We start from the raw sequence: 27,578 nt of genomic DNA on the forward strand, positions 1-27,578 counted from the left end.
AGTTACACGCCAAGTAATGTACACAGCTAGCTTGTACGTAAATATTAAATATGTTAAGCAATTAAAAACACTTCGAAAAAAACAAAGCTATATTTTTAAAACGCACAAATTTGATACAAAAGCGAACTGTTCACAGACAAATTGCGACCCGAAATGACGCTCGGGCGAAAAATAATAGCGGGGATCAAAAGGAAGACCCAAAAAATTTTCCCAAAAAAAGGGGTAACAGAAAATTACCGCGACTTTTTTTTATCGCGTGTCTTTTCCCACTAATTTTGTTTTTGTAAAATGTGTACTATCGTCTTTCTATCGATCAGAAGTGTCTCAAAAGTTACCCGACCCTTTTTATACCCGTTAATCGTAGAGTAAAAGGGTATTCTAGATTCGTCGGCAAGTATGTAACATGCAGAAGGAAGCGTTTCCGACCCCATAAAGTATATATTTTCTTGATCAGGATCACTAGCCGAGTCGATCTAGCCATGTCCGTCTGTCCGTCTGTCTGTCTGTCCGGATGAACGCTGAGATCTCGGAAACTATAAGAGATTTGGGGTGCAGGTTCCTGAGCTTCTTACGCAGCGCAAGTTTGTTTCAGCAATGTGCCACGCCCACATACCGCCCAAACCTGTGACGCCCACAGTTTTCATGCTAGATAAATTTTAACTGCAATGTATTGGTCTCGTCAATACTTATCGATTGATCCAAAAAAAATTTGCCACGCCCACTCTAACGCCCATAACGCTTAAATCTGTTTACCGCCGGTAGGTGGCGCATTTAAATCTCGCTTTGCTGCTTGCTTATTTCCCTTTGATCTCTTTAGCTGAGTAACGGGTATCTGATAGTCGAGGTACACGACTATAGCGTTCTTCCTTGTTCTTTTTGTAAAATGTGTACTATCGTCTTTCTATCGTCCGGAAGTGACTTAGAAGTTACTTCTACGCGATACATGTATATTTTGTTTTTGTAAAATGTGTACTATCGTCTTTCTATCGCGCAGAAGTTACTAAGAAGTTACTTCTTGACGACAGGCGATAGAAATAACGCCCTTTTGCTTGCAGGGTAGGTTAATGTAAAATTGCGTCCGAGCGTTTTGACAAGTTAACTTGTATGCGGCGTTTGGTTCATGATAGTAGCAGTGGTAGGGACCACTACACTTGCTGAGTTTGTTGATTTGGCCTGCCTTAGCAAGTTGAAAGAAAGTATTCGAGCTGCCTCACACTGCTCCGTGTACCACTCTTACTTAAAGTCTCTGGGCTTTCTTCGGCCTCGATTATTAACGGCTTTGGTAATGCACTCTATAGGGTTAGGTTAGGTTAGGTAGGAGTGGTTGGAGACTAAATATTAGTCCCCTCACAATGGGCCCCTTGTGATACCACATGATCTCTGAAAAGATCCGTTTCCCTAGCTCATGGGTTATCTGCTTTCGCGAAGTATTCTGTTTTTCTCAAAAAACATAGTAGTTTTTGAATGCTTACGTCCTGAATGGCCGCAAGGTTCGGAAGTGTGTAGCTACCTAGGGTTTGAAAGCGCTTTAGGTTATGCGCTGGGCAGAAGCATAGGAGGTGTTCGATGCTCTCCTCTTCGTCTATCTGTTTGCAGCTGCGGCAGAAGTCGTGGTAACTTATACCCAGCCTTATCGCATGAGTCCCTATAAGACAGTGGCCCGTGAGGGCATTTAGGAGAGTGGAGATGTTCTCCCTGCTACATTGTAGGAGAGTTTTTGTTCTTTTCGTGTTGTAGTTTGTAGTCTAGAATTGTGGCATGTTGAGATTGAGTTCCAACGGTTGTTGGAAAGAGTATACAATCTCTGCCTGAGATGGAGCTTGCAGGTAGCCATGGGCATCCCTACCGTGTCCTTATCGCGAAGGATATCGGCGGTTGTCCCCTGTCTTGCTAGCTCGTCTGCTATGAAGTTGCCCTCAATGTTGCGGTGTCCAGGCACCCAGATGAGGTTGATACTCAAATGAGTGGCCATCTCATTAAGAGATTTGCGGCATTCAGAGATTGTTTTTGAGCTCGTTGTGTAGGAGTCGAGGGCCCTGAGGGCAGCTTGACTATCCGAGAAGATGAAGATATCTATGTCTTGATGTACAGACGTGTTCAGGTGGGTAGTGGCTTCCTGAATTGCAATCACTTCCGCTTGGAAAACACTACAGTGGTCTGGTAGGCGGAATGAGACTTTTAAGTCTAGTTCGGGGGAAAAGACTCCCCCACCTGTTTGGGAGTTAAGCTTGGAGCCGTCAGTATATATGTTTGACGGCGTTTACGAATTGATGTGGGAGGTTGTCCCAGTCTGAACGGGTGGGTATATAAATTTTGTATCTTCTTTCGAAGTCGTAGGACGTAGTCTGTATAACGTGGTAGGGGTGAATGCTTTGATAGGATATTGGAGTGACCCGTGGAGCCTGTTGTCCATGCCGCTGCTTCACGGAGCCTCAGCGCTGTGGCAGATGCCCAGCTTTTGGCAAGTAGGTCCAGGGGTTGGAGATCGAGAATTGTATTTAGTGCCTCAGTGGCGGTAGTGCGCAGCGCCCCACTGATGCAGAGCTCTGCGCTTCTTTGGATCTTGTGAAGGATCCGGAGGTTACAGTTTTTATCTAGAGAAGGCCACCAAACGATGTTTCCGTAGAGTAGAATGGGCCTGACTATTGCAGTATATAGCCAGTGAACTATCATGGGGGAGAAACCCTACTTCCTCCCTATGGCTTTTTTACAAGCGAAGAGGGCTATGGCCGCTTTGCGTGTGCGATCTAGGATGTTATCAGTCCAGAGGAGCTTTTTGTCAAGAATGACACCTAGGTACTTTGCTTGGTTGCTAAAGGTTAGGCGCGTTTGGTGTAGTTTTGGGGGAACTAGAATTGGTACCTTGTAATTCCTTGTAAAGAGAACTAGTTCGGTTTTTTCCGGGTTAACTCCCAGTCCACAGCCAGCTGTCCACCGGGAGAGGGTGGATAGGGCTGTCTCCATTAGATTGCAAAGGGTTTGCGGGAATTTACCCTGCAGTAGGATAACCACGTCATCCGCGTAGGCTACCACTTTTGTGCCCGCCTCTTCTAGGAGTGAAAGCAGTTTGTTGACCACTAAAACCCATAGAAGAGGTGAGAGTACGCCCCCTTGTGGGGTTCCTCTACTGACGTTCCTGGTCGAGTGGGCCGGTCCCATAGTGGAGTGCACTACCCTGCTGGTTAGCATGGTGTGTATGAGTCCCACTATGGGCCGCTCAATGCCCAGTTCAGTCAGAGCACAAGTAATCGCCGTTGGGGTGACGTTGTTAAAGGCGCCTTCTATGTCTAGAAACGCTGCAAGAGAGTATTCCTTATTGCGGAAGCCTCGTTCTATACTGTACACTAGAGAGTGGAGGGCGGTATCGGTTGACCTACCCTTACGGTACGCATGCTGTGCGTCAGAGAGTAGTCTATGGTCGATGGTTAGTCTGATATGGGTGTCGATTAGCCTTTCCAGGGTCTTCAACAAGAAGGAAGAGAGACTGATCGGGCGGAAGTCCTTTGGGTTGGTGTGGGAGGGCTTGCCGGCTTTCGGTATAAAAATTACCTTAACGTCCAGCCACCTTGTTGGAATATGGTTTAGAGCAAGGCAGCCGTGGAAGATGGCTGTCAGCCAGGGAAGGGACATATCTAGTGTCCGTTGTAACTGGGCCGCGAAGAACCCATCTGGGCCAGGTGATTTGAAGGGCTTGAAAGGGTTGACAGCCCACTGAATGCGGCCAGGGTTTGAAATGTTGTCAATACTCTGGTCGTCTAAATTGTCCTCTATGTGGAGGTCCTCCACTACATGGGTGTTCTTAGGGAAGTGGGTGTCTAACAGTAGTTCAAGGGTTTCCTGACTGTTTTCCGTCCAGCTGTCAGGATTGGTTTTAAGATAGCCAATGGTCGCTGGAGCTTTAGCTAGAATTTTTCTGAGTCTGGATGCCTCCGCAGTAGATTCTATACTACTGCAGAAGTTAGCCCAGGCTCTTCGTTTTGATATTCTAATTTCCTTTTTGTATAGGCTTAGTTTTGTATGATATAAATTCCAGGAGGATTCGCTATTGTTGTATTTAGCTTTATTGAAGTAAGTTCTACACTCTCTTTTAAGGTTCGCTAGGGTTGGGTTCCACCATGGGGGTTTGTGCTTTGTTTTGACTGTTCTACTTGGGCAAGCCCTTTTTAAGGCCTCACCGCAGATATCAGTAAAAGTGTTAACTAGGCTATCTAATTCTTGACGGTTGCGTATGTGTGTCGGAGGAGCGAGTAGGTTCCTGTTGAGGAGATTTTTATAGTATCCCCAGTTGGTTAATCTTAGATTAGTTATGTTCTCGGCGGGAGGATAGTCTAGACTTATTGTAAATTCTATGTATCGGTGGTCCGAGAATGAGTGTTCGATCCCCACCTTCCACGCGTCTAGCTGGTTAAGTAAGGGATCAGATATTAGAGTAATGTCTAGTACTTCCCTCCTATTTCTAGTGATGAAAGTTGGGTCATTACCTTTGTTGCAGATGAATAGATTTGATTGAAGGAGATAGTCGTAGAGTAACTCACCCCTTTCGTTGGTGTTTGTACTTCCCCATTGTGTGTGGTGTGAGTTAGCGTCCCCACCCAGGATGAGTTCCTTAGATGAGTGAGTGCGCCCTGGTCGGGTTGTGTCCTGGGTGCACAGCTGCTTCAGGCTCTCTGTCAGCTCCGAGTCGGTTGACACGTAGCCGGTGAGGGTGGCCTCTTCGTGATCCCCGGGGAAGACCTCGCCGACTTTGGTAATTGCAGCCTTGTAGAGTGCTGCCGATCTCTCGTCTTCGCAGGCGATCAACTTTACATTGCCCTGGTACCACCCTGCATCTGTGCAATCGGGTGGCGGGCCTGGGTTTTCGTCCAACACTTTCAAGGCCACTGATGCAATGGCCCGTCTAACCAGACCCCATTGGTTTCTTGGGATCCTACCGCCTTCAACGCTCTGGTCGATGACACCAATGATCTTCCGATCCTTTACCACTTCCGCAAAGGATCTCGACCATGTGCCGCGGTTGGTTACCTTAGCCTTCTTGCTCGCTGGTTGAGCTGACTCCATCGACCTCTCTCGCATGTTGCTGTGGCTGGTGGTCATAGCGATGTCGAAGTCTGGGATAATTGCCTTTGCCCAGGCTATGTCCTGTTGGATTTTCAGGTAATCCAATTTCGATGTCTGATCCTCCCGTATCGGATTGGTGGCCAGCCGTTTGAGGATCCTAGAAGCCTTCCTTCTTTCAAGAGGTCCTGCCTGGTTAGGGTGTACCCTCTTAAACTCCTTTGCCCTGGTACTCACCACGAGACCGGCCTTAGCGCTACCCTCAGGTTGGAGTGGCTGGTTAGCCACACCTACGCTGGTGGGAGGCTTGGGCTTGTCGCTATGGCGAGTTGGGCTTAGCCGGCTGCGTTGTTCGCTGGCCTTGGCAGGGGTAGACGTCACGTGGACTGGGGTAGTCAGAGCCGTGATCTTGCTCTTTCTTTCGTCGTTGGTTACGACTTCCGACTTTATACGAGTGTCGGGCTCTTGTCTTGTGCAGTCTTTTAGTTTTGTATTTGTTAAATTCTCCATGTTAATTCCCACGAGCTGCGGAGAAAGGACAGGTCCACCCGGGCAGAGATCCGCCGTACCCTGGTAAGGCTGAATTAGAACAGGCGGTCGCCACTTGCCTGAGCTCACCGTTTGAGACTGAGTTATTTGATGACTCGGGCTCCCAGCCAGATTGACTCTCGGCACGGTACGAGTGACACCTTAGTCCAGCCCGGGGTGAGATGAGTTGTGTGGGTAGGGAAGAGGTAGGTACAGAGCGTGTGGGTAGGGGTGTGTGTGAGCTATTTGTCGGAGGCGGCAGCACAAGCGCGACGTCGGTACTGCTACGGCGCAGATACCCGCTGACTGTCCGGGGTTACTTATTTGCGCTTCGTGTTGGGGGCTTGGCGGTAGCCGGGCCGTGTTCAACTTCCACGCTTATTCGTAGCTACCCTGGAGAACCAGGGCGCTCGCTATCCGCAACCTGCGACCCGTTCGGTAGCCTTCAGCTCGGAGCCCTCAGAGCCATCCCACTAGCTCTTTGGCCGAATGCACTCTATAAGAAATCCTTCAATTTCGTCAGGGGATTTCAATCTGCCACAGAATTTGTTGCCAGGTTTCGGACCAACTTTGTCCTATAGTTTTAATTCTCTCGATTTCGAGAAATCAAACTTGGTAGATGTCCAAGCGGCGCTGTGATTGCGTTCGATATAGTGGAGAGAATGACTGTAAGTTGCAGCGGGAGATGGTTAGCAATTATTTGACTGCTCACTTGGAAGTCTTTGATAGTTTCTATCGATGTACCGCGTGCCATACATTGGTCTATGGTGGACCGAGCTTCACCTCTCATAAAAGTGTAATCGCCCAAAAAATCGCTTGACGACCTTCCATTGACCCCCGTGAAGCCAAACAGCTCGATTAAGTCCATTAGGTGCCGGCCATTGGCGTCTGTTACTTTGTCTTTGGCATTACGGACTTCATTGAGGGAGCTTGTGACTAACTGTTGGTCAAATCCATGAAGTTGAGCTTCACCCAGCCTTGCGTTACAATCTCCTATAATCAGTGCACTTTCATTTAGTCGAGGATGGTTTAAACCCTCATATAACTTCCCAGAATCTCTTTCCCAATGATTGCAGTTAATATACACTGGCAGCAGGTGCAGGTTTTCATTTTTTACAGTCCTTAGTTGGATAATACTAGTCTCATCTACATTTATGAATCTGATTATATTCCGGTCGTGAAGTTCTTTTCTTATTCCAAATAACATTCCACCACTTGGTCGTCCTCTTGCGCTAGTTCGGATGGCGGGCACCCATCCAAGCACAAAATCTTTAAATTTGACTTCGACAACATCCAATTTGGCTTCAAGGAATGTTTCAGATAGAATGAAAATTTGAAAAGACGTAATGTACTGAAAGAAATCGTTATATATAAGCTTATTTTTTATTCCTGCCACGTTATAGGACAATATTCTGATCTCCAGTCTCTTTATGGTATCGGCCTCTTCATTCGCAATTGCACCTGCAACATTACTACATTTTAACAAAGGACTACTTCTACTACATTTATTCTTGTTTCTTTTTAGTTTTTTGGCTTCGACTTTTGGCTAAGGGACGCATAGTTAATGTGAGACATTTCCAAACTGTTTCCGTATATTTCCTTTAATTTTGTTTAAGCTGGTTTTCCTTGCCACATAAGCACCTTGTTATTATTAAAGGAAAATCAATTTCCGTCTAGGTTAATACTGTCGTTTTGGACTTTTACTTTTGTTTCCCTGCGAATGGCCAGAAGAAACTTTTTTAGCTCTAGAAGAGCCATTTTATTCGCCTGTTTTTCCAATGTCAAATCCTTGTCAAGGAACACCCGACTTCCAAGCAATTTATGGCCATTCTTCAAAATATTCTCCGCTTCTCCTTATGATTCACATTCCACTAGAACCATCATTTTGCCATCCCGCTCATTAAGATTTCGCACATCGGAAACCCTTGAACCTTTTAATTGTAGTTTCTCTTCAATCAGAGTTTTGAGAGCCAATTTGCAGTTTTTATCCACGTTCAGACCTTTTACAACTACATTTTTTTTCTTTTGTTGTTCTAGCAACATATTTATTTATCAGCTTCTCTATCTGAGCGAAGGCTTATAACCTCTTCTTTGAGCCGCGTGTTGTTGCCCCAATATCACTTTTCAGTTTTTTTAACTTTATATCGAGCAGCTTCGACATAGCTGATGTCATATCCTTCAAGGTTTCTCCTCCTGCAATGTTTTGGAACATATTCTACAACTTCCGCTTTTGTGATTAAGTAGTTATCCTTTTCATCCAAACTCGACATGACTACTTAAACCTTTTATTTACCCGCCTAGTAGTATGCTTTATTAAAAAGGTACCTAGCGACCTCCAGCAATGAACGCTACCCGATAGGTTCAACGTTCTCGTTGAGTGTTAGGCAACTCACTGCGGCTGCGACCAGCTGATGGTTACCACCTCTAGTCTTGTTTACTTCTTCCCACGCCAGTTCAACTCATCCGCGTTTTCCTGCCTTTTCCCGGTTGTTCACAACTTTCGCCGAAAAAATTAGTGAAAACCGAGTTAAGTTTTCTGCAAAACATAGTGCTGATTCTCGTGAGGTACGCTGGTCCACTGCGGATCCTCCGTGTTTTCTGCGGTCAGTGAGCACAGTGTCGTCGTTTGGCCGTAAGCTTGTGTCCTTTATGGTGCGGGTGTTTTAAGAAGCTAAACTTTTCTTTATTTCTTCTTAAAATAGTATATTATTATTTCAGTTTATCTGAACTTAGTTTACACGTTCCTAATATTTATTGCATGATGGGAAGGTCATTACGACGAAGACGAGAGCTGCTGCTAGTTAGGTCTCTTGCGAGTTGGTTTGGGTGTGTTGACAGTTTATCTTTCCACGGTTTGTGCTTTTTCATCTCTGACGGGGAGTATATTCAAATCTCTCTGAATTTTGTCGTTCCGAACGTACCACGGTGATGGTTCTGAGGATCTTCGACTGAGCATTTTGTGTAATTTCTACGCTTCTGTTACTGGAGCTCCTCCACAACTAAGAGCCACATGTCCAGATTGGTTTTAGGACTGAGTTGTAGGGCAGTACCTTGTAATCCAGACAAAGAGGAGAGCGGGAGTTTATAAGCAAGTGCAAGCTTTAGGTGTGTTTTCTTGGTTTCAATGTGTCTGTGCCAAGTGCGTCGTCTGTCAAGGTGTACGCCAAGGTACGCTACTTCTTTTTGTGGACATTTTTAATGACTAAGGATTGCAGTATCGTCAGCAAACGTAGAAATATTCAGTCGTCCGCTCGTGGAAATGTGTGAAGTATATAGGAGGTAAAGTGTTGGGCCAAGAACACTGCCTTGAGGAACTCCAGCTTCGATGTTATGGTCAGCAGATGTGGTGTTGTTGCATCTCACGGAGTGTCCTTTTGTAGAGGTATGACTTTAGGAGTTTGCAGTTTAGAAGTAGCAGCACTAAGCTAGGGAGCTTTAAAGTAATTCATGCATTAGGCCGTTGAGCCAAACCCTGTCAAAGGCCTGAGAGACGTCCAAAAATATGGCAGTACAGTTCTCAAATGCGGTTCGAATTTCCAATGTTATACGGTTTACCTGCTCGACGGTATTATGTTTTTCGCGAAAGCCGAATTGATGTGCTGGGATTATGTTGCGGTTTCTTAGATACGGTAGAAAATTCAAAAAATTTGACAGCTTTACTAATATTATTTCATGAATTTGTCTGTGTTGTATAAACAGGGGCTATTATAATTTCATGTTTTGGAGAATGCATGAAATTCATGGCATAAACATAGTAATAGTAGACTTATAGGTCTATCAGATGAGGCGGCTGTGTGGTCTTTTCCAGGCTTAGGTATCATAATGATGATCGACTTCTTCCCCTTCTCATCATTGCATTGAAGAGCTGGCATATGGTGAAAATTGCACATTCTGGGACCTCAATGATCATCTTCGCAGTTACTAGATCGCAACCTGGAGATTTTTGTGGTTGCAGGTGCTCTTGTATGTGATCGTGATCGTGTATGTTGTCGTCTACTCGTAGTTGTATAGGTAGAACGTCGGATGCTGATGCTGGGTTTAGCTGGAACACATTCTCAGGCCCAATTACCAGATGTAGTTCTTATTGGGGTAACGGTTTCAACTGGTGTGCTTAGTGTTGAATGAGCCCTCCACAGGGAGTACTTTGAGCTGGTTGGAGATAGTTGCTCTACATAGCGCCGTTGGAATCTGTCGCAATGCATCGGTGAGCCGTATTGTGGCTTCTTCTAACTTTGTCTTTGCGAATGACGATCTAAATAACTGCCACTCTCTTCATGATCGGCGTTTTTCCTGGACCAGCCTCTCGATTTGTGCATTTGTGTATCTTTGGTTGTACGTTGAGTTTTTTTTGGGGTGTTGAGATTCAAGCCGCTAAGATCAAAACGGACTCGAGTGTGTTGGTGATGCTGCTTATGTCTTCTACGTTGTTCAGCCGTGGGTTTAGCTCAATGTGCGAGCTTACTAACTTTTTAAATTTAAGCCAGTTCGTTTTGTTTGATGTTATCTTGGAAGGATTGTCCTTTGTCTCTGGCCGCTGGTGTAGACTAAAAAGCACAGGTCAGTGGTCCGATGATAGGTCTGACAATGAACTGGCGCTGATCCGATTACGTGGGATGTTTTTCCTAACTCAAGCCTATGGCCATATTGTGCAGATGGCCTCCTTTTGGAGTCACAAGGCGAGATTCCTAGTGCGTGTGCCTGACGTTATAGTCTCCTGCTGGTATGAAGTGTTCGCCTAGTGTGTTGAAGTAGTCCATAAACTGTGCTTCGGTTATTGTGAAACGGGGAGAAAAGTATACAGACGCTAGAGTTATAATTTGACCATCCGTTTGTAGATTTATAGAAGTTGCTTGCAAATAGTTTGTCGGGACTCATTATGGAAGAGATGCTTTATGCGGTTTCTGATTAAGATTCCGGTGCCTCCATGATGTTTTCCGTCGGGATAACTTGTACTGTAGAACAAGTACCCACGGATTTGGAAATTGTATTTGTTTGTAAGGTTGTTTCAGGAAGAAGCATGACGTCCATTTCGTTATCATTAATGAATTGAGCTATCTCAAGTTTGTACCGTGAAACGCCGTTGGCATTCCACAGTGATACACGCAGGGAAGTCATTGATTATTTTGATAAGGTGTTTTGGAGCAACTAAATCAAAATATCTTGGTTTCTCATCAGGCCTTGCATGGTCATTTCCATAAATATCATAAACTCTTGCATACTTTGTTGCAGGGTATGTATTAATATTTTAATTTTGGCACCTGTCCCTAGGTTGGTGGGAGGCTGCAGGTGGTATTTTATCATTGAAGGTAGAGCCGCCAAGGTTGGATTTTAGAACGATCGCAAAGCTAACGTTATTGGAAACGTTTGAACTAACCAATGCAGTTGAAAAGAAGACGTCAGGGGTAGCTTTCGATGGTGCTGTCTGGAACCGAGATGTAGGCACTTTGTGTTGGATCCAGCTTTTCAGCTCCTTGAAAGCCCGACAAAATCTATGGCTTGCCGTGTGGTTACCTCCACAGTTTCCACACTTTTTGTTACAGGGGTCCTCTTTGTTAATTTTCATTTAGCAGACCCATGAGCCATAAGCTACACATAAGAGGCGAAGCGTGCAGTAAGATATCGTGTGTCCAAATTCTTGGCAATTTGTGCATTGTACCGGGCTATTGCGCTTATGCGGCTCCTCAAGAGAATACTGGAGCTTGTTGTTGTTCATTTCGTTTCAAAGCTTTAAGCGCTGGTACCAGTTCTACCTTGAACAAGGGTTGAGGGCGTCGATTTCTATTTATTATGTTGGTAACTGTTTTTTCATCAATTCCGTTCTCCCTAAGTGCATGGGCTACTTCTGTTAGTTGTACGTCTGTTCCAATGCCCTTTATTACTACTTGTTGGCCTTTGCTGCTTTCAAGCTGATAAGTGTAGTAGTTATTTTTGTTGTCGTCTAGGTGCTTAGTCAGAATTCTAAACTTATCTCCGTTTTTTTGACTTGGACTATAGCCTCATTAATATTGTCTTTTGTTTAGGGAAGAACGTGGAAGTTATCATTCCCAATAAGTTCTAATATAGAATTCACAAGGGAGTTAGAAGTTTTCTGTCTTGTAAAAATTAGAGGCAGCTTTGCCTTTCTCTTTCCGATTCAGTGGCTGTCTCGGGCAGAACATTGGACTTCGATTTGTGTTTTTTAATTATTATTATTAAGTGAAATGTCAATTTTACAAAGTGAAGTGTCTTTTCGCCACCAAAACACAGCTCCTTTGGCTTTTTTTATCAGTGTGATTACTTTGCACTTACTTACTTTCTTGTCAACTTGTGATCAACGAAAACACGTCTTATCGTCTACCTTAAAAATTGTGGGCGCCACAGATTTGTGCGGGAAGACGAGGGAGTTAGCTCCAGTTCCAACGGTTTATTTAATATGATATTTTGTGTTAGTATTTATAAAATTCATTCTAGCATTACAATTAAAATCTTAAAGATTTAACTCAAAACGTCGTTTCTGAATCATATAAGACTGAATAAAACTGAGTTTTCTCGCAGGTGTGATTTTTAGGACCAATCTTATTTTTTATAGCGGTTACTCGTAGTAAAAGAGTATATTAGATTCGTCGGAGAGTTTGTAACAGGTATATATTTTTTTGATCGGGATTACTAGGCGAGTCGAGCTAACCGTGTCCGTCCTTATGAAAGCTGATACTAGAAAGTTGGAATTTGGAATACAGATTTTTTAGGTTCTTGCGCAGCCCAAGTTTATTTCAGTAAATTGGTATAATAGGTTTGTCTGAAAGTCAGGTAGAAGGTAGAGTTTCAGACCGTATATATATATATATATTGATGATCAGGATCACTAGCCGAGTCGATCTAGCCATGTCTTTCAGTCCGTCCGTCTCGGAAACGCTATAAGGTTGGGATTTGGCATGCTGATGCTTGAGGATCTTGCGCAGTGCAAGCTTATTTCAGCAGGGTACCTCGTCCACTTTAACGTAAAAACCAATGTAGCACCCACATATTCAAAAATGTTGTTAAAGTTTAAATGGGATAGGTGGCGCAGGGGCGGGTGTGCAATCTTGAGAACAGCCCCGTTGCTACTTGCATATCTCCATCTCCCTTGCACTATAACGTTCTCTCCCTCTTTCAACCTCCGATAGAGTAACCAAGAAATTCAATTAAATTTCTTTTTCATTCGTGGCTCGATTTACATGTGTATATTTTATAATAATAAATAAGTGCCACGCTAAAAGCTCAATGAGCGACAAACCAAAAAAAAGAGCTACTAAGCTCCGTGAGCCGAAAAGACTTGTTTTTTTCCTATGTATCAATGCGCGATAGCGAAGTGCATGAAAGGACCCTACTGACGGTCAATAGCCAAAGAGCACGGTCTTGCTCACCCTCTCTACTTACTCTTACTCCTACTCGGTCGTCGTGGAGTTATCAGTGCTTAGTCCGCAGAACACCGCGGTAGGTAACAAGTCAAAAACAAGAAAGAACGCTCCAATCGAGTACCTTGACTATCAGGTACCCGTTACTCAGCTAAAGGGAGTAAAGGGAGATGGAGATATAAAAGCAGAAAAACGAGATTGTAATGCGCCACTTACCCGCGATCTCAGTATATGGTTATGTGGGCGGCAGACAGATTTAAGTGTTATGGACGTTAGAGTGGGCGTGGCAAACTTTTTTTAGGGTCAATCAATCACATTTTTTTTTTCTGGCTTAAAAATTGTGGGCGGCGTAACAAATTTGTGCTACTTACAAGGCTACGGAATCTAAATCTGAGATCCCAATTCTCTATATTTGACAGTTTCTGAGATATCCGCGTTCACATGTACGATTTTTTGAAGTTTGTGGCGTTAAAGTGGGTCAATCAATTTTAGTCAATCGATAGGTATTGATGAGTACAATACATTTCATTAAAAACTTTATTCTAGCATTAAAACTGTAGGAGCCACAGTTTTGGGCGTTTTGTGGGCGTTAGAAAGGGTTTGGCACACGGACGAATCTTGCGGTGCGCAGGAGTCTCTAGAATATGCATGCCTAATCCCAGTATTGCACCTCTTATAGTTTCCGAGATCACAGCGTTCATACGGACAGGCGGACATGGCTAGATCGACTCGGCTAGTGATCCTGATCAAGAATATAAATACTTTGTGGGGTCGGAAACGCTTCCTGCTAGGTGTTACATACTTTCCGATGAATTACTCTACGAGTAATGGGTATAATAAACCATGTCCAAATAGACAATAAATAACAAGGGAGATCTAACAATAACAGCTTTGCCCTTTTAGCAGAAAATGTACCAGAACTGGGTCAAGAGACTCAACCGAAACCAAAGCTCCCACCAATTTACATAAGAGAGAATATCTCGAATGCGCTGGACGCCGGAAGTATTATTCGAAATGGCTGCAAGATCCTCATTTGGTCAGTTGAATACCCAGAAGTGCTTTTCATACGCCGATGCCCTTCGATCAGGTCCCAGTTTAGTCACAAAGCACACTGGAAGCTATGATGGTTACCATGCAACAAAGTATTGTCGCCTTCATGAAAACGACCATGAAAACACAGGTTCAAAACCAGAGCATGGTATAACAGCTGCTTGTAGCAAAGCAGTCCAAGTAATTGATCGCAAATCTACGAAAAACCATGAGGCTCCAAATCTCATCTAAATCTGAGCTCTCCACAGAAGATGCGAATCCGGCACTTCGATAAGAAATTCGTCAGGTAGCTGGGTCCGCATCGACAAAAATAGAACCGAATCTTCTTCTAGCCGAACCCTGCCACTGGTCCATTTGTCCTACCACAAATCAAATCTGAAACTATTTCCTTACCAACATTGTTTCAGCCAATGGAGTTCGCGGAAGTCATCGGAGAACTGATACCGAAAAATGCCCTTCCAAACTCTGCTATTGAGTTTATTTGCAAGCTCTTCAATGGGATCATAAATCTCGGCAACTATCCGAGAAAATTGAAAAATCTATTATCATAAAAAAAATCAAAAATCATTACCGAAGCCCGGAAAAGACCACACAATGCCGTCATCCTACAGACCAATTAGTTTATTATCGTGTCTGTCTAAGTTGTTCGAAAAATGTCTTCTAACTCGCATAATACCATATCTAGGAGCACACAATGTTATCCCGGTTCATCAACTCGGCTTCCATCAAAACCATGTAGCAATCGAACAAGTTAACAGAATAACATTAGGAATCAGCACAGCCTTTGAGCATCGGGAATACTGCAGCGCAATATTCCTCGATGTATCTCAAGCCTTCGGTCAAATATGGCTCGAAAGCCTCATGCACAAAATCAAAACACACTTGCCTGATTACATTCACAAGCTACTTGGGTCGTATCTCTACAACAGAGTCTTCGCAGTAAGGTGTAACACAACAACATCTGACGACTACATTATCGAAGCTGAAGTCCCGCCAGGAAGCGCACTAGGGCCTAGTCCGTTCCTCCTATACACAGCGAACATTCCTTCGAAAGAGCAGCTGACAACATCTACGTTCGCTGACAACACCGCAATCCTAAGTCGCTCGAGGTGCCCAGGCCGAGCAACAACACCGCTAGCCAATCACCTCCTCATAGTAGAGATGTGGCTATCTGCCTGGCGTATTAAAGTTAATGAACAAAAATGTAAATGGCAAACACGCCCTCCACTAGCATTGAATAGTACGCAGATTCCCAAATTCTAGTAAAGTATCTCTGTGTCCATCTTGACAGACGACTAACCTGAAGAAGACACATCGAACGCAAGAAAGTACATCTAAAACTAAAAGCCAGCAGCTTCCACTAGATCTCAAACGCTCGTTCGCCCCAACGCATGGACTACAAGGTCCTGCTCTACAACTCCACTCTCAAGTCGCTCTGGACAAATGGCTCCCAGCTATGGGGGAACGCGAGCAGCAGGAACAGAAATTCTACAGCGAGCACAATCGATACCCCCAACCAAAACATCCCCAGGGACTTCGGCATTCTTGCTGTAAGAGATGAAATAGACAAACAAAAAGCGTTGTACAATAAAAAAAATCTCTGGGCTCCCAAATCGTCTCGTAAGAGGCTTGGCTCGGATTTCCATCCTACAACGCGACGACCTCCAAATTCAGCAATACATTTCTGGGCTCCTTAACTCAATTCTAGTCTTATGACTGTTAGTTATTACTATAAGATTTGATACACTTATTGTTAGTATCCAATTCAATGCATAAATAGCAAAGTAAAAAAAATTTGTGCTGGATCCACAATTTTTATACCCTTGCAGAGCGCCATAGGAAATACCGCAAAAATAAATAACAAAAAATACAACAATTGTTATAGTTCGTTCTCGACAAACCGTATACGTTAGTAAATTTCCTTAATTATTTTTAACTTTCTAAAATTTGGAAAGCTCTGTATATACATTTCTCCCACAGGAACGAAGGGGCTTGCCGAAGCTAGCTTCCTTTTCTGTGGATTATTAATTGGATGCAGCTTCCAATGCGGACTTAGAAAACCTTTCCGATACCTTAACTTATTGTTCGTGAGCTTATACTTTATTAATGTTCTGCACCTTTTGCATTGCACCAAATATTTTTACGTGTTCCCATTTTTTAACTGGCTTAATGACAAACTATGCGCTCCTAAAATTTGTGTAGGAAAAAAATTATTCATAAAGACCCTGTGGATCTTTCAGCCATTTTTCCATTTAAACGGTGTTTATCCCCTCAAAATGGAGTTAGGCAATCCATTTTATTGAGATAAAGGAAAATTTTATAAGTTTATCCGGTATGGTACCGGTTTCGTGCCAAAGTAGCAATGCATTGACCGCATGAACATGGATTTTCTAAGTTGCACGCAGACTATTGATGTGTAACTTTAATTTTTTCGAATGTTTCGCATTAAAAAAACAGACAAACGTGCTTACTGTGAAAACGCACATGAAATGCCAAACATATGTGTAAAATTATAAAAAAACAAGGAAGAACGCTATAGTCGAGTACCTCGACTATCAGATACCCGTTACTCAGCTAAATGGAGATATGCAAGCAGCAAAGCGAGATTAAAATGCGCCACCTACCGGCGGTAGACAGATTTAAGCGTTATAGGCGTTAGAGTGGGCGTGGCAAATTTATTTTTGGATAAATCGATAGGTATTGACGACACCAATACATTTCAGTTAAAATTTTTTATGTAGCATGCAAATTGTGGGCGTCACAGGCTTTCGCGGTTTGTGGGCGTTTAAGTGGGCGTGGCAAACTTTTTTTTAGGTCAATCGATAGGTATTGATGAGAACAATACATTTCAGTTAAAATTTTTTATCTAGCATCAAAACTGTTGGAGTTACAGTTTTGGGCGGTTTGTGGGCGTTAGAGTGGGCGTGGCAGTCTACTGAAACAAACTTGCGCTGCGTAAGAAGCTCAGGAATCTGTACGCCAAATCTCAATAGCCTAGCTCTCATAGTTTCCGAGATCTCAGCGTTCATCCGGACAGACAGACGGACAGACGGACAGACGGACATGGCTAGATCGACTCGGCTAGTGATCCTGATCAAGAATATATATACTTTATGGGGTCGGAAACGCTTCCTTCTGCCTGTTACATACTTTCCGACGAATCTAGTATACCCTTTTACTCTACGAGTAACGGGTATAAATATTGAATCGCTATTCTTATTTAATATCAGAGTTTTTTGACGTAAAGTCAAATTTTTAATAATTAATGCTGTTAATAATAATTCAATAAAAAATTATCGTATGTATTTTAGACACGTAGAACTGCTGCTTGGCTTGCAGCGAAAATGACATCGGACGGTCATTCTGTTGCTGTGCTTTCTGGTGATCTGACTGTTGAACAGAGACTTGCTGTCTTAGACCGGTTCCGTTCTGGACTTGAAAAAGTATTAATAACAACAAATGTTTTATCAAGAGGTATTTGTTCGATATTCCTCAGTTAAAAATGTTACAAATCGTATCATCTTTTTAGGCATTGACATTGAGCAAGTTACAATTGTCGTCAATTTTGATTTGCCGGTTGACGTTAGAGGCAACGCTGACTGTGAAACTTACCTACATCGAATTGGCCGCACCGGAAGGTTTGGTAAATACAATAAATTTAATTTATTCACATGCTGAAAATATTACGACTAATTTTTTACATTTTGTTTACATTTTTTTAACTTTATTGTTCACGTCATGATTTAACATAATTTATGGTATCTGTGTCGTTCCTTTAAAAACCAAATACCTTTATTTGTGTCACATTATTTATTTGCCTAAAACTTTTATACATTTACTATTCGATAAATAAGTGTATCAGAATGTTTTAGAGAAATAAATATAAAACAAACGAAGTGATTCGAATTACTACAGCTGGAGATACAGATGTTCTAAAAGAGGTTTTTATAGAAATTTCGAGATTTTTAGGAAGTTTTAAAAAAATGTAGCTAAAAAATAATGTTAAAAAAATTTCTAGCAATTTAAAAATTCACCCACTAAAGGTGCTCGGTTTGTAAAAGCACTGCCCATTTGCTAGGAAAATATCATTATTTAAGATCGGTATTCCTTTTGCTCATTTTGCCACTATGTGCTCTGCCAAAAGGAATATTTCTTAAAGAGTACGAAGCTAAAAAAAAGAAATTCGTTTAAAGGAAGTTGGAAATGCCTCTAAAGAGCCATCCACAGCGCCCTATACTTCTTCTATTCAATGCCTTCCTATTAGAATTCAAGAGGTTTACTAAGTAAGCTGACTAATTTGCACAAATATCGTTTCTCGCTGTCTTCCCATGTTATTGTGTTTAGCAAAACCTGTTTAAAACCGGATATTCTTAGTTCCGAAGTTAGTTTTCCAAGTAAACAACTATGCGAATCACCTGTCCATAATCCAGACTATTTCAAATATCCTATCAGATAGGGATCACATAATAGTTTCTGGTGACTTTAATATATCTAAGGCGACGTGGCCCAACGTCGAAACTTTCAATATATTAATACCCTCGGCGCACGATGATTTACTTGACAATTGGCTTGAAATTTCATTATCTCAAGTAAACCACGGCCGAAATATGTTAGCACGTTTACTGCATGTGTACTTCGTTTCCAGTAACTTCTGCAGTTACTTTATCTTAAAGCTTACAAAACCCAATGCTTGAGCTGACTGTTGTAACGGGTACAAAACTGAATAAAATATCTAAAAATTCAAAAATCTGAAAGCACAATTTCAACGCTTATATATTATTATAGCTTGCTTTGATTTATCTGATCTACTCATGCTTTAATATGACTGTGGCTGCGTTCTTTCCTATTACCCTTCAATTTCACAGCCACCGCCGTGCAAAAATTCTTGCTCATGATCAGTAAAAATGGAGCGTAAAAATAATACGCTACCTTTCGTAGTACATGATCTAATGCTGCTGTCGTGTATCGATGAGTGAAATATCGATAAGAGTTACCATAATTATTATTAAAAAACCATGAGGTAAGTTAAATTCTTTACAACTTGAACAGTTGATTTTTACGTGTCTAAAATTTGATCTGTTGGGGCCGTTGGGCATAAATGCACTAGTTTATTAGTCTAGTTGTATTTTTACTTAAAATACGCTTCGAATGACACCACATTTGTTAAAATCCGATTCTTCCGCTCAAAAGGTTTACACAAAACAAATTTTGAGGGACTTCTCAAAATGAAAATTTTATTTTATTTTGTCAGTTTGTCGCAAAACATTACTTTAGGGTCCTGTAAATGTATGATGACGTTGAACAGCTTAATATAAAAAACTTAAGTTATACCACTTTTGGAAAAACTCGCTAGTTTGCCGGGAAACAGCTATAAATAGCTAAACTTTGTAGACCCGTAACTTGTGAGCTTATAAAGCTACAGGGTTATGTCGCTAGAAAGATATTTTTAATTACTGTGTATGCTTTTCTAAAATGATTTGTCTTAATATCATCGACTAAAAATTATGGGCAAGAGTTTTTTTATATTATTATTATTATTATTATTTATTGTTTTAGGCTTCCTAACGCTACAAGTTTTAAAACTTATAAATTACAGCGCTAGTCACAACTGGTATTCCGGTTAAAAAATTTTTTTTTTCTCGAAAACGTTTAAAGAGTATTAGGTTCCTAGGTTCCTCAACTTTTGACCTCTACCCACCCGTTACGGGTTGTTTTTAGAAGCTATATCTAGCAACGCTGGATTCTATTTCGAGGATACATAAGTGCCAAGTACGAAGCTTTGTCCCGGAAGACTTCCCGTTACTCGTAGAGTAAAAGGGTATACTCGATTCGTCGGAAAGTATGTAACAGTGTAAGGACCTTTTTCATAGGCTGGGATAAAACTCAGTCCGGCCAGGGTCCTCTACAGTTAAATTTGTAGAAAAATATTGGGACGAAACTGGACGGGGAGTTGCCGCGGGGATTTGTGGGGAAAGGAGGCCAGAGTATCCGCGTTGCACCGAGTAAGCAGCTCTAGCGCAACACGGCACCCGAAAGGTATAGTGGAGGGCCGGGCTGCTCCCGGCGAAAATACTAACGAAACGAGCGGCGTAGCCGATCCCTGAGAAAATACCAACAAAACTGGACGGCGTGGCCGTTCCCCCTGGATGTGCGACTCACAGGCTACTGGGGTAGGGGGTAGGGATCCGAGGGGAGGATGGCCGGAGGCGACCCTTCCCTGTGCTCCCTGTGGTCGCTCGAGTGGTCGTTTGCACTGAGTAAGCTTCTCTGGCGCAACACGATTCCCGACCGGCACAGATCACTGCACGTGGCTCGCGACTACCTAAACCGTATTTGGGGCGGGGTTCCCAGGAGAGGGTGGCCAGAGGCGATCCTTTCCTATGCTCCTTGTGGGCGATCGGGTGGTCGTTTGCACTGAGTAAGCTTCTCTGGCGCAACACGATTCCCGACCGGCACAAATCACTGCACGTGACTCGCGACTTCCTAAACCGTATTTGGGGCGGGGTTCCCAGGAGAGGGTGGCCAGAGGCGATCCTTTCCTATGCTCCTTGTGGGCGATCGGGTGGTCGTTTGCACTGAGTAAGCTTCTCTGGCGCAACACGATTCCCGACCGGCACAAATCACTGCACGTGGCTCGCGACTACCTAAACCGTATTTGGGGCGGGGTTCCCAGGAGAGGGTGGCCAGAGGCGATCCTTTCCTATGCTCCTTGTGGGCGATCGGGTGGTCGTTTGCACTGAGTAAGCTTCTCTGGCGCAACACGATTCCCGACCGGCACAAATCACTGCACGTGGGTTCCCGAAAAATGCACAAATTCACACGGACACATACTTCTTCATTCTCTCTTGTCTTTATTACTCGCTAGTTTTACAAGTTATTTTCCTAGTCCCCTACTCGCACTCAGTCTGATCTCTATTGTCTGTCCCACTTACTCCTTGGATCCGGCGTGCCGACGCTCGTACCGCTGTACCACTCCGGGTTGAAGTCCGCTCCTAGGTCTGGTCGCCTTTTCTGCCATTCGGGAATGAGGTCGAGCTTCCGCCCTTGCGGCCGCATGTAAGCTCGGTTTGCCGGGTTTTTCCGTTTCCCAACACAGTTTCTTATCGATCCCCCGCCTATCGCTATCGGCACTAGCTGTTGGCCCTCGGTTGACCAACACTGGGTGGTTTTCCAGCCCTGGTGCGCGCGATATTTAAATCTGATAAGCTTAGCTTCTAGTTTGAACTTAAATATATTGCCTTCGTTGCGTAACGACGGGGCTCCGGTCTGACAGGGCCGAGTCCCGGCTGGGGGTGCGCCGTCGTTGGTATCCATGTCCGAGTCATGGTGGTCAACCGGTTGGTAGACCCCTGCGACGAAGTTTGGGTAGAAGGGCTCCATCCTGTTGTTGTAGTTCCGATCTGTAGATTGCTAGAAAATTAGCCTAGGCCTACGTTCCTTACTTGCCCTGCCTGAGGGCGAGGATCGACTTATCTAGTGGGTACAACTCTCAGCTTAACCTAGTTTTCTACTAAAGTTATTACTACGATGCTTTGGGTACATTCGTCGACTCCCTTATGTTGGGCACGCGCTCTCTCCGGTGGCTTCTTCCGGGTCCCCTAGTTGGTCACTGCGTTGGTGGTACTCCTTCAGGTCACCTACTCCTGCTGTTCGCCTCTTCCTGTTTTTCATATGTTGTATCCTGGCGATATTCGGGGAGAGGAACTTTAGCACCTTAAATGGCCCCGAGTACTTAGGAGCAAGCTTCGCGTTAAAGCCTTCGCTGGCCTTTGACAGGTGGTGAAGGCGGACCATAACCTGTGATCCGAGCTGGGGTCTCCACTCGCGACGTCGCCAATTGTAGTGGCGGCCTTGTTCCTGAGAGGCCATCTGGTTGGTTTCCAGCGCAGTGCGGAAAGCTTCCTGAAGTCGTTTAGCTCGCTCAGTGGGGTCCAACGGCGACGAGTGTAGACCAGGCGTGACCACATCAAAGAGGGCTCCTGGCAATCTGGGTTCCCTACCCTGCACCAGATAGGCGGGGCTGAAACCGGTGCTATCTGAGATGCTCGTGTTTATGGCCAGCGAGATCTCTGGCAGTAGCTGATTCCATGTCCTGTGATCCTGGTCCACGTACTGGGCTATCATTGTTTTGATGGTCCGGTTTGCCCGTTCGGTGGGGTTCTGCTGCGGGGAATAGGGAGCTGTGTATTCCAGTTTGATGCCGTTAGTGCGACAGAATGTCTTGAAACCGCGGCTGGTGAACTGCGTGCCGTTGTCGCAGATCAAAGTCCTGGGTGCTCCAAAGCATATCCTTTCCCGAAATCCAAACTCCAGTTGGGCGGCTGTGGCCTTCTTTAGGGGGATGATCTCGATCCATTTGGAAAAGACATCTATATATACGAGCAGCATGGTATTCCCTCGTCGGGTCCGAGGGAGAGATCCAACGAAATCGGCTCCGACGTGCGCGAATGGCTCCGTGGGATGGCGGGTGAGCATTTTGCCCGCCGGTTTGCGTTGACTCACCTTGTATTGTTGGCAAACCAAGCAGCTGGTGACGTACCGCACAACGTCTCGATGTAATCCCGGCCAGAAATATCGTTGGGCAATCCGTCTGCGAGTCTTCCGGATGCCCAGGTGACCAGCAGAAGGGTGGTCGTGGCATTCCTCCAGCACTCGTTGTCTCTGCTCCCGAGGCACGCAAAGCTTCCATGGGTTGCTGTTTCCCACGTCTGAGGTGTGTCCGATGTGTCGATACAGCTGTCCGTGATCCAGAGTGTAATCCGGAAACTTTTCGGGGCGCCTCTGGACTTCTTCTTGCATCCTCCGGATCCATTTGCACTGAGTTCCGTGTTCCGCGAGCAGCTGAAGCATCCCTAGGGGTTGTCGGGAGAGGGCGTCGGCGACAACGTTGTATTTGCCCTTCCGATAGAGGACGGTAAACTGGTATTGTTGCAGCTCCAGAGCCCACCGAGCTATGCGGCCCGTGGGGTTGTCAATCGAGTTCAACCACTTGAGAGCGAGGTGATCCGTAATCACGTCAAACTGGTAGCCCTCCAAATAGCAGCGTAGCTTCCGCGTGGTCCAAACTATGGCGAGGCACTCCTTTTCGGTAGTGGATTAGTTTTCCTCGGCTCGCTCGAGGCGTCGACTTACGTAGGCGATGACCTTTTCCTCTCCATCGATGCTCTGAGTGAGGACTGCTCCAAGTCCTGCATCACTTGCATCCGTCTGAAGCTGGAACTTGTATTCAAAATTTGGGCAGGCCAGTACCGGTGCGGCCGTTAGTCTGGCTTTGAGTGTCTCAAATGACTGCTGTTGGGGCTCCTCCCAGCTCCACTTGACCCCCTTCCTGAGGAGTCGGGACATGGGCTGAACGATGGAGGCGAAATCCTGGACGAAGCGTCGATACCAAGATGCGATGCCCAAATGGCGACGGAGTTCCTTGACGTTGGTTGGCGGGCGTAGTCCCTGGATAGCAGCTATCTTATCTGGGTCCGTCCTGATGCCTTCTTCGCTGATCAAGTGGCCTAAGTATACCAGCTTTTTCTGGAAAAACTTGTACTTGCCTTGATTCAGCCGAAACTTTGCTCCCCGCAGTCGTCGGAAGACTTCCCTGAGATTCCTGGCATGTTCCTCCCACGTCGCCCCGATGACGATGATGTCATCCAAGTAGGCGAAGGCGTGGGGCCGGATATGGCCCGATGACCCTGTCAAGGGCTCGCTGGAACGTTGCTGGGGCAGAATGCAGTCCAAAGGGCATGACTTTCCAGTGGAAGAGTCCACGCCCAGGGACGGTGAAAGCCGTGCATTCGCGGCTTCCTTCCGCCATAGGGATCTGCCAGTATCCATTCTTAAGATCCAGCGTTGAGATGAACCGGGCGTTCCGTAGCCGCTCCAATATGTGGTTGATTCGTGGGAGTGGGTACGCATCGGGTATGGTACGCACATCCGCATATCTCCTGTCTTCTTCCGCACGAGCACCAGCGGGGCACTGTGCGGGCTACGGGAGGGCTCGATTCGGTCGTCTCGTAATAGTTCGTCCAACTGCTGATTGATTATGCTCTGCATGGCGGGGTTCTTTGGATAATACCGCTGCTTTAGTGGCTTATTATCCCGGAGAGTGATGGTATGCTCGGCGATCTCCGTTGGCCCGCTTAGCTCGTCGAAAAGCTGTAGCTCCCCCTGCAGAAAGTGGGCGGTTTTTCTCGGCGTGAGGTTCTTCGGTCACCTGTAGCCTGGTTGGGTCCTCCGCTACAGTGGCCAGGTGTCCGTGGGGACAGTGGCTCCGGAACGGGTTGTGCTTCCGTGCGCTGGCAGCGTCCGAATGGGGTGGCAGCTGATATACACCGATTTTCCGTTGTGGTTCCCGAGGCCCAAGTGAGGTGGCTGGTTTGCGCGTGTGAGTTTCCACCGTTGTGGTGGCCAACATGGCGCTCGTGGAGGGGCGTCGAAACGGGTTCTTCTCCTTTGCCGTGGCGGAGTCCGCCTGCGGCTGTAGGCCGTACCTGTTCTCCGTGGTGATGCAGGTTCCCGCGGTGTCGTCTGACGGGTTCCTTGACAACGGGGGTCCCAAGGGGTCAGGACTTGTCTTCCGCACTGGCGCGTTTGGCTTTATGTGAGTCCTCGGAGCAGGCTTTGGAACTGTTTTGGTCCCCCCCTCGGTGCCTTGCGATGATTGCGGCGTACCGGGTGTGCTTGGGGATTGCGCGGTTGCGGCCGTAGGAGTCGCCCGCGTATCTGGGGTTGGTTCTACCTTCCGGGTGGCAGGTGGGGCTAGTTGCAAGCAGACTTGCCCGCAGATTAGAGTTGCGCTGATGGCGCAGAGAAAGTCGATGCCCAAAATCACTTCATCCAGGATCGTTGGCAGGACTAGTAGCGTCAGCCCGATCGGTCGGTCGTTTAGGCCGACTTGCGCCCGGAGGGCCTTGGTCACCTCTTTCTGGGATCCATTCGCCAGAGAGATGCGGGAGCGGACTTCTCTGCTGTTTCTTCCTGAGTCTAGGCGCTTGGCGATCGCTTCGCTGACAAAGCTTCGCGAGGCTCCTGTGTCAATTGTTGCCGAGAAAGGTTGTCCCTCGATGGTAACATTGGCAACAATCCGCCACCCCGCCAGGCGGAGTGGGGAATCTAGTGATGGGGGAGCACCGAGTGGGTCACCGCGGGCTCCCGACGTGGGCGGCGACCCTGGCCGTTTTCCGTCAGGCGGCAGCAGTCGATGGTAACGATGCTTTGTTTCCCACAGTCCCAGCAGTACATCTGCGGTGGGTTTCGGCATTCTCGTGTGAAGTGTCCAATTTCTCCGCAGCGGTGACAAGCTTGGCCGACGTCAACCGGTGGTTCCGCTTCCTGGGCGATCATCCCGTTGGATATCGCCGGTCTCCTGGGTCCAGAGGGCGTTGGAGCGAGAAAGTTCCGGGGTTGAGGTGTGGTTTTTTCGCTGCTCTCCCTGCCGGAATTCCAGCTTGCGGTTGGAATTAGGGCTGCATGTCGAACGGGGTCTCGATCCCGTGCGATTTCGAATGCAGTTGCCAGTTGGGTAAGCCCCTCTAGTAAGGAGAACTCATGTCGCCGTATGAAAAGCTGGTACTCCGGCATCAAATTCTCGTAGATCCGCTCGAGCTCCTGGTCTAGCGAGTACTTGGCGCGTTGCATCATCAGGCGTAATTCCACTACGTATATTTTGAAAGGCTCGCCCACTTGTTGTTGCCTGGTCCGGATGGCATCTTCTAGGCCCTGGTAGTACCGCGGAGGCAAGAAAAACTCCAGAAACTCTCTCCGGAAAGTTTCCCATGGCTCGGTGTGCATTTGGTATGCCCGGTACCAGCCTTCGGCGCGGCCTGAGAGAAGTCCAATGACGGCCCTCGGTATGTCACTCGTTCTCACATTGTAGGCAGTGGCACCTTCCTACCTGTTTCCCACAGTCCCAGCAGTACATCTGCGGTGGGTTTCGGCATTCTCGTGTGAAGTGTCCAATTTCTCCGCAGCGGTGACAAGCTCGGCCGACGTCAACCGGTGGTTCCGCTTCCTGGGCGATCATCCCGTTGGATATCGCCGGTCTCCTGGGTCCAGAGGGCGTTGGAGCGAGAAAGTTCCGGGGTTGAGATGTGGGTCTTTCGCTGCTCTCCCTGCCGGAATTCCAGCTTGCGGTTGGAATTAGGGCTGCATGTCGAACGGGGTCTCGATCCCGTGCGATTTCGAACGCAGTTGCCAGTTGGGTAAGCCCCTCTAGTGAGGAGAACTCATGTCGCCGTATGAAAAGCTGGTACTCCGGCATCAAATTCTCGTAGATCCGCTCGAGCTCCTGGTCTAGCGAGTACTTGGCGCGTTGCATCATCAGGCGTAATTCCACTACGTATATTTTGAAGGGCTCGCCCACTTGTTGTTGCCTGGTCCGGATGGCATCTTCTAGGCTCTGGTAGTACCGCGGAGGCAAGAAAAACTCCAGAAACTCTCTCCGGAAAGTTTCCCATGGCTCGGTGTGCATTTGGTATGCCCGGTACCAGCCTTCGGCGCGGCCTGAGAGAAGTCCAATGACGGCCCTCGGTATGTCACTCGTTCTCACATTGTAGGCAGTGGCACCTTCCTCGACGCGTTCTATAAAATGAACGGGGTCTGACTGTCCGTCATAAAGTACGCCCCATCCTCGCAGTTTCTCGGCGAACACGGCCGCGGATATGGGGCTGTGCGGAAGATGGGCGGCTGGGTTGGCGACCGGTATCTCCCGTCCAGGGCTTTTCCGTAGGTTCCCAAAGCAGGGCACGGGAAGCGTGTAATCCTCAATTCCGGGCATCGGTGAGGTGGCCCGACTGGTGGACGTCCTCGGGGTGGGTGCTTCCGGGTATATTGCCTCCAGTGCGGCAAAGCGCTCTCGTAGAGCCGGGCTGTGGTCTCCTCCTCCGATGAAGGATGCCAATCGTGGTCGTAGTTCGTCCACTTGGCCGTTCGGGTCAAGTCCAAACTCTTTTAGTAGAGCCTGCAGCTCGTCCTTCCGGCGGTAGGCGATCCACCTGACCCCCATGTTTGCGGTCGTGGAATCACCCCCGGATGCGGAGAAAAACCTGTCCTCTTCCAGTCCGGCAGCTGCCGGATCTGGCTTTGATTCTGCGTCTTTCTTTCCCGAGTCACTGGGCATACGCGCGGTGGCGCTGCCGATGGCTCTGCTGGGGATCACTCGGTGAGCGCTCCTAGTGGCGTGACTGGGCGCTGGGCAGGTACGGCAGGTACTGCTGACGTGCGGCAGTGGCTGACCGATGTGGTTGCGGCTGGCGCTCCCGTTGCCCCGTGGACGGCGCTGCTGGCGGCGCGGTGGACGTTGCTGAGGGCGCGGTGGCCGCTCGTTGCGCGCTCCTGGTGGCGCTCGTAGCGTGGCTAGTGACCACGTATCCGGCGCGGTTGGCGCTGCTGAGGGCGCGGCTGGGCGCTGCTGTGGGCGCGGTGATTGGCGCTCAGATGGCGCTGCTGAGGGCGCCTGTTGGGCACTAACGCCGCTCGATGGGCGCTGCTGATGGGCGCTGAACGCTACTGGGGGCGCGGAAGCCGCTCGGTGGGCGCTGCTGAGGTTGGCGCTCCTGATGGCGCTCGGTGAGCTGGTGA

General features: G+C 46.6%; 1 protein-coding gene and 1 long non-coding RNA gene across 8 annotated transcripts in view; one reads left to right on the forward strand and one right to left on the reverse strand.

The window, feature by feature from the left end:
- Window positions 1-27,578, forward strand: part of Dbp80 (putative ATP-dependent RNA helicase Dbp80) — a 203,323-nt gene that overhangs the window by 151,663 nt on the left and 24,082 nt on the right. For 4 of the 6 annotated variants that reach the window (XM_070996673.1, XM_070996668.1, XM_070996669.1 and 1 more), the window contains 2 exons: window positions 17,318-17,480; window positions 17,536-17,649. The exons of 1 other annotated variant lie outside the window; for it this stretch is intronic. In XM_070996673.1, the coding sequence (XP_070852774.1) occupies window positions 17,318-17,480; window positions 17,536-17,649 (277 nt within the window). Of the gene's footprint in view, window positions 1-17,317; window positions 17,481-17,535; window positions 17,650-18,871; window positions 19,027-27,578 lie in introns of all 6 variants that reach the window. One more of the 6 variants, XR_011604351.1, reaches the window with a different exon arrangement.
- The window catches only part of LOC139353190 (uncharacterized), a 140,127-nt gene that overhangs the window by 81,186 nt on the left and 31,363 nt on the right, over window positions 1-27,578 (reverse strand). The window lies entirely within an intron of this gene.

This window comes from Drosophila suzukii, chromosome 3 (assembly GCF_043229965.1).
Source record: "Drosophila suzukii chromosome 3, CBGP_Dsuzu_IsoJpt1.0, whole genome shotgun sequence".
Classification (NCBI taxonomy): domain Eukaryota; kingdom Metazoa; phylum Arthropoda; class Insecta; order Diptera; family Drosophilidae; genus Drosophila; species Drosophila suzukii.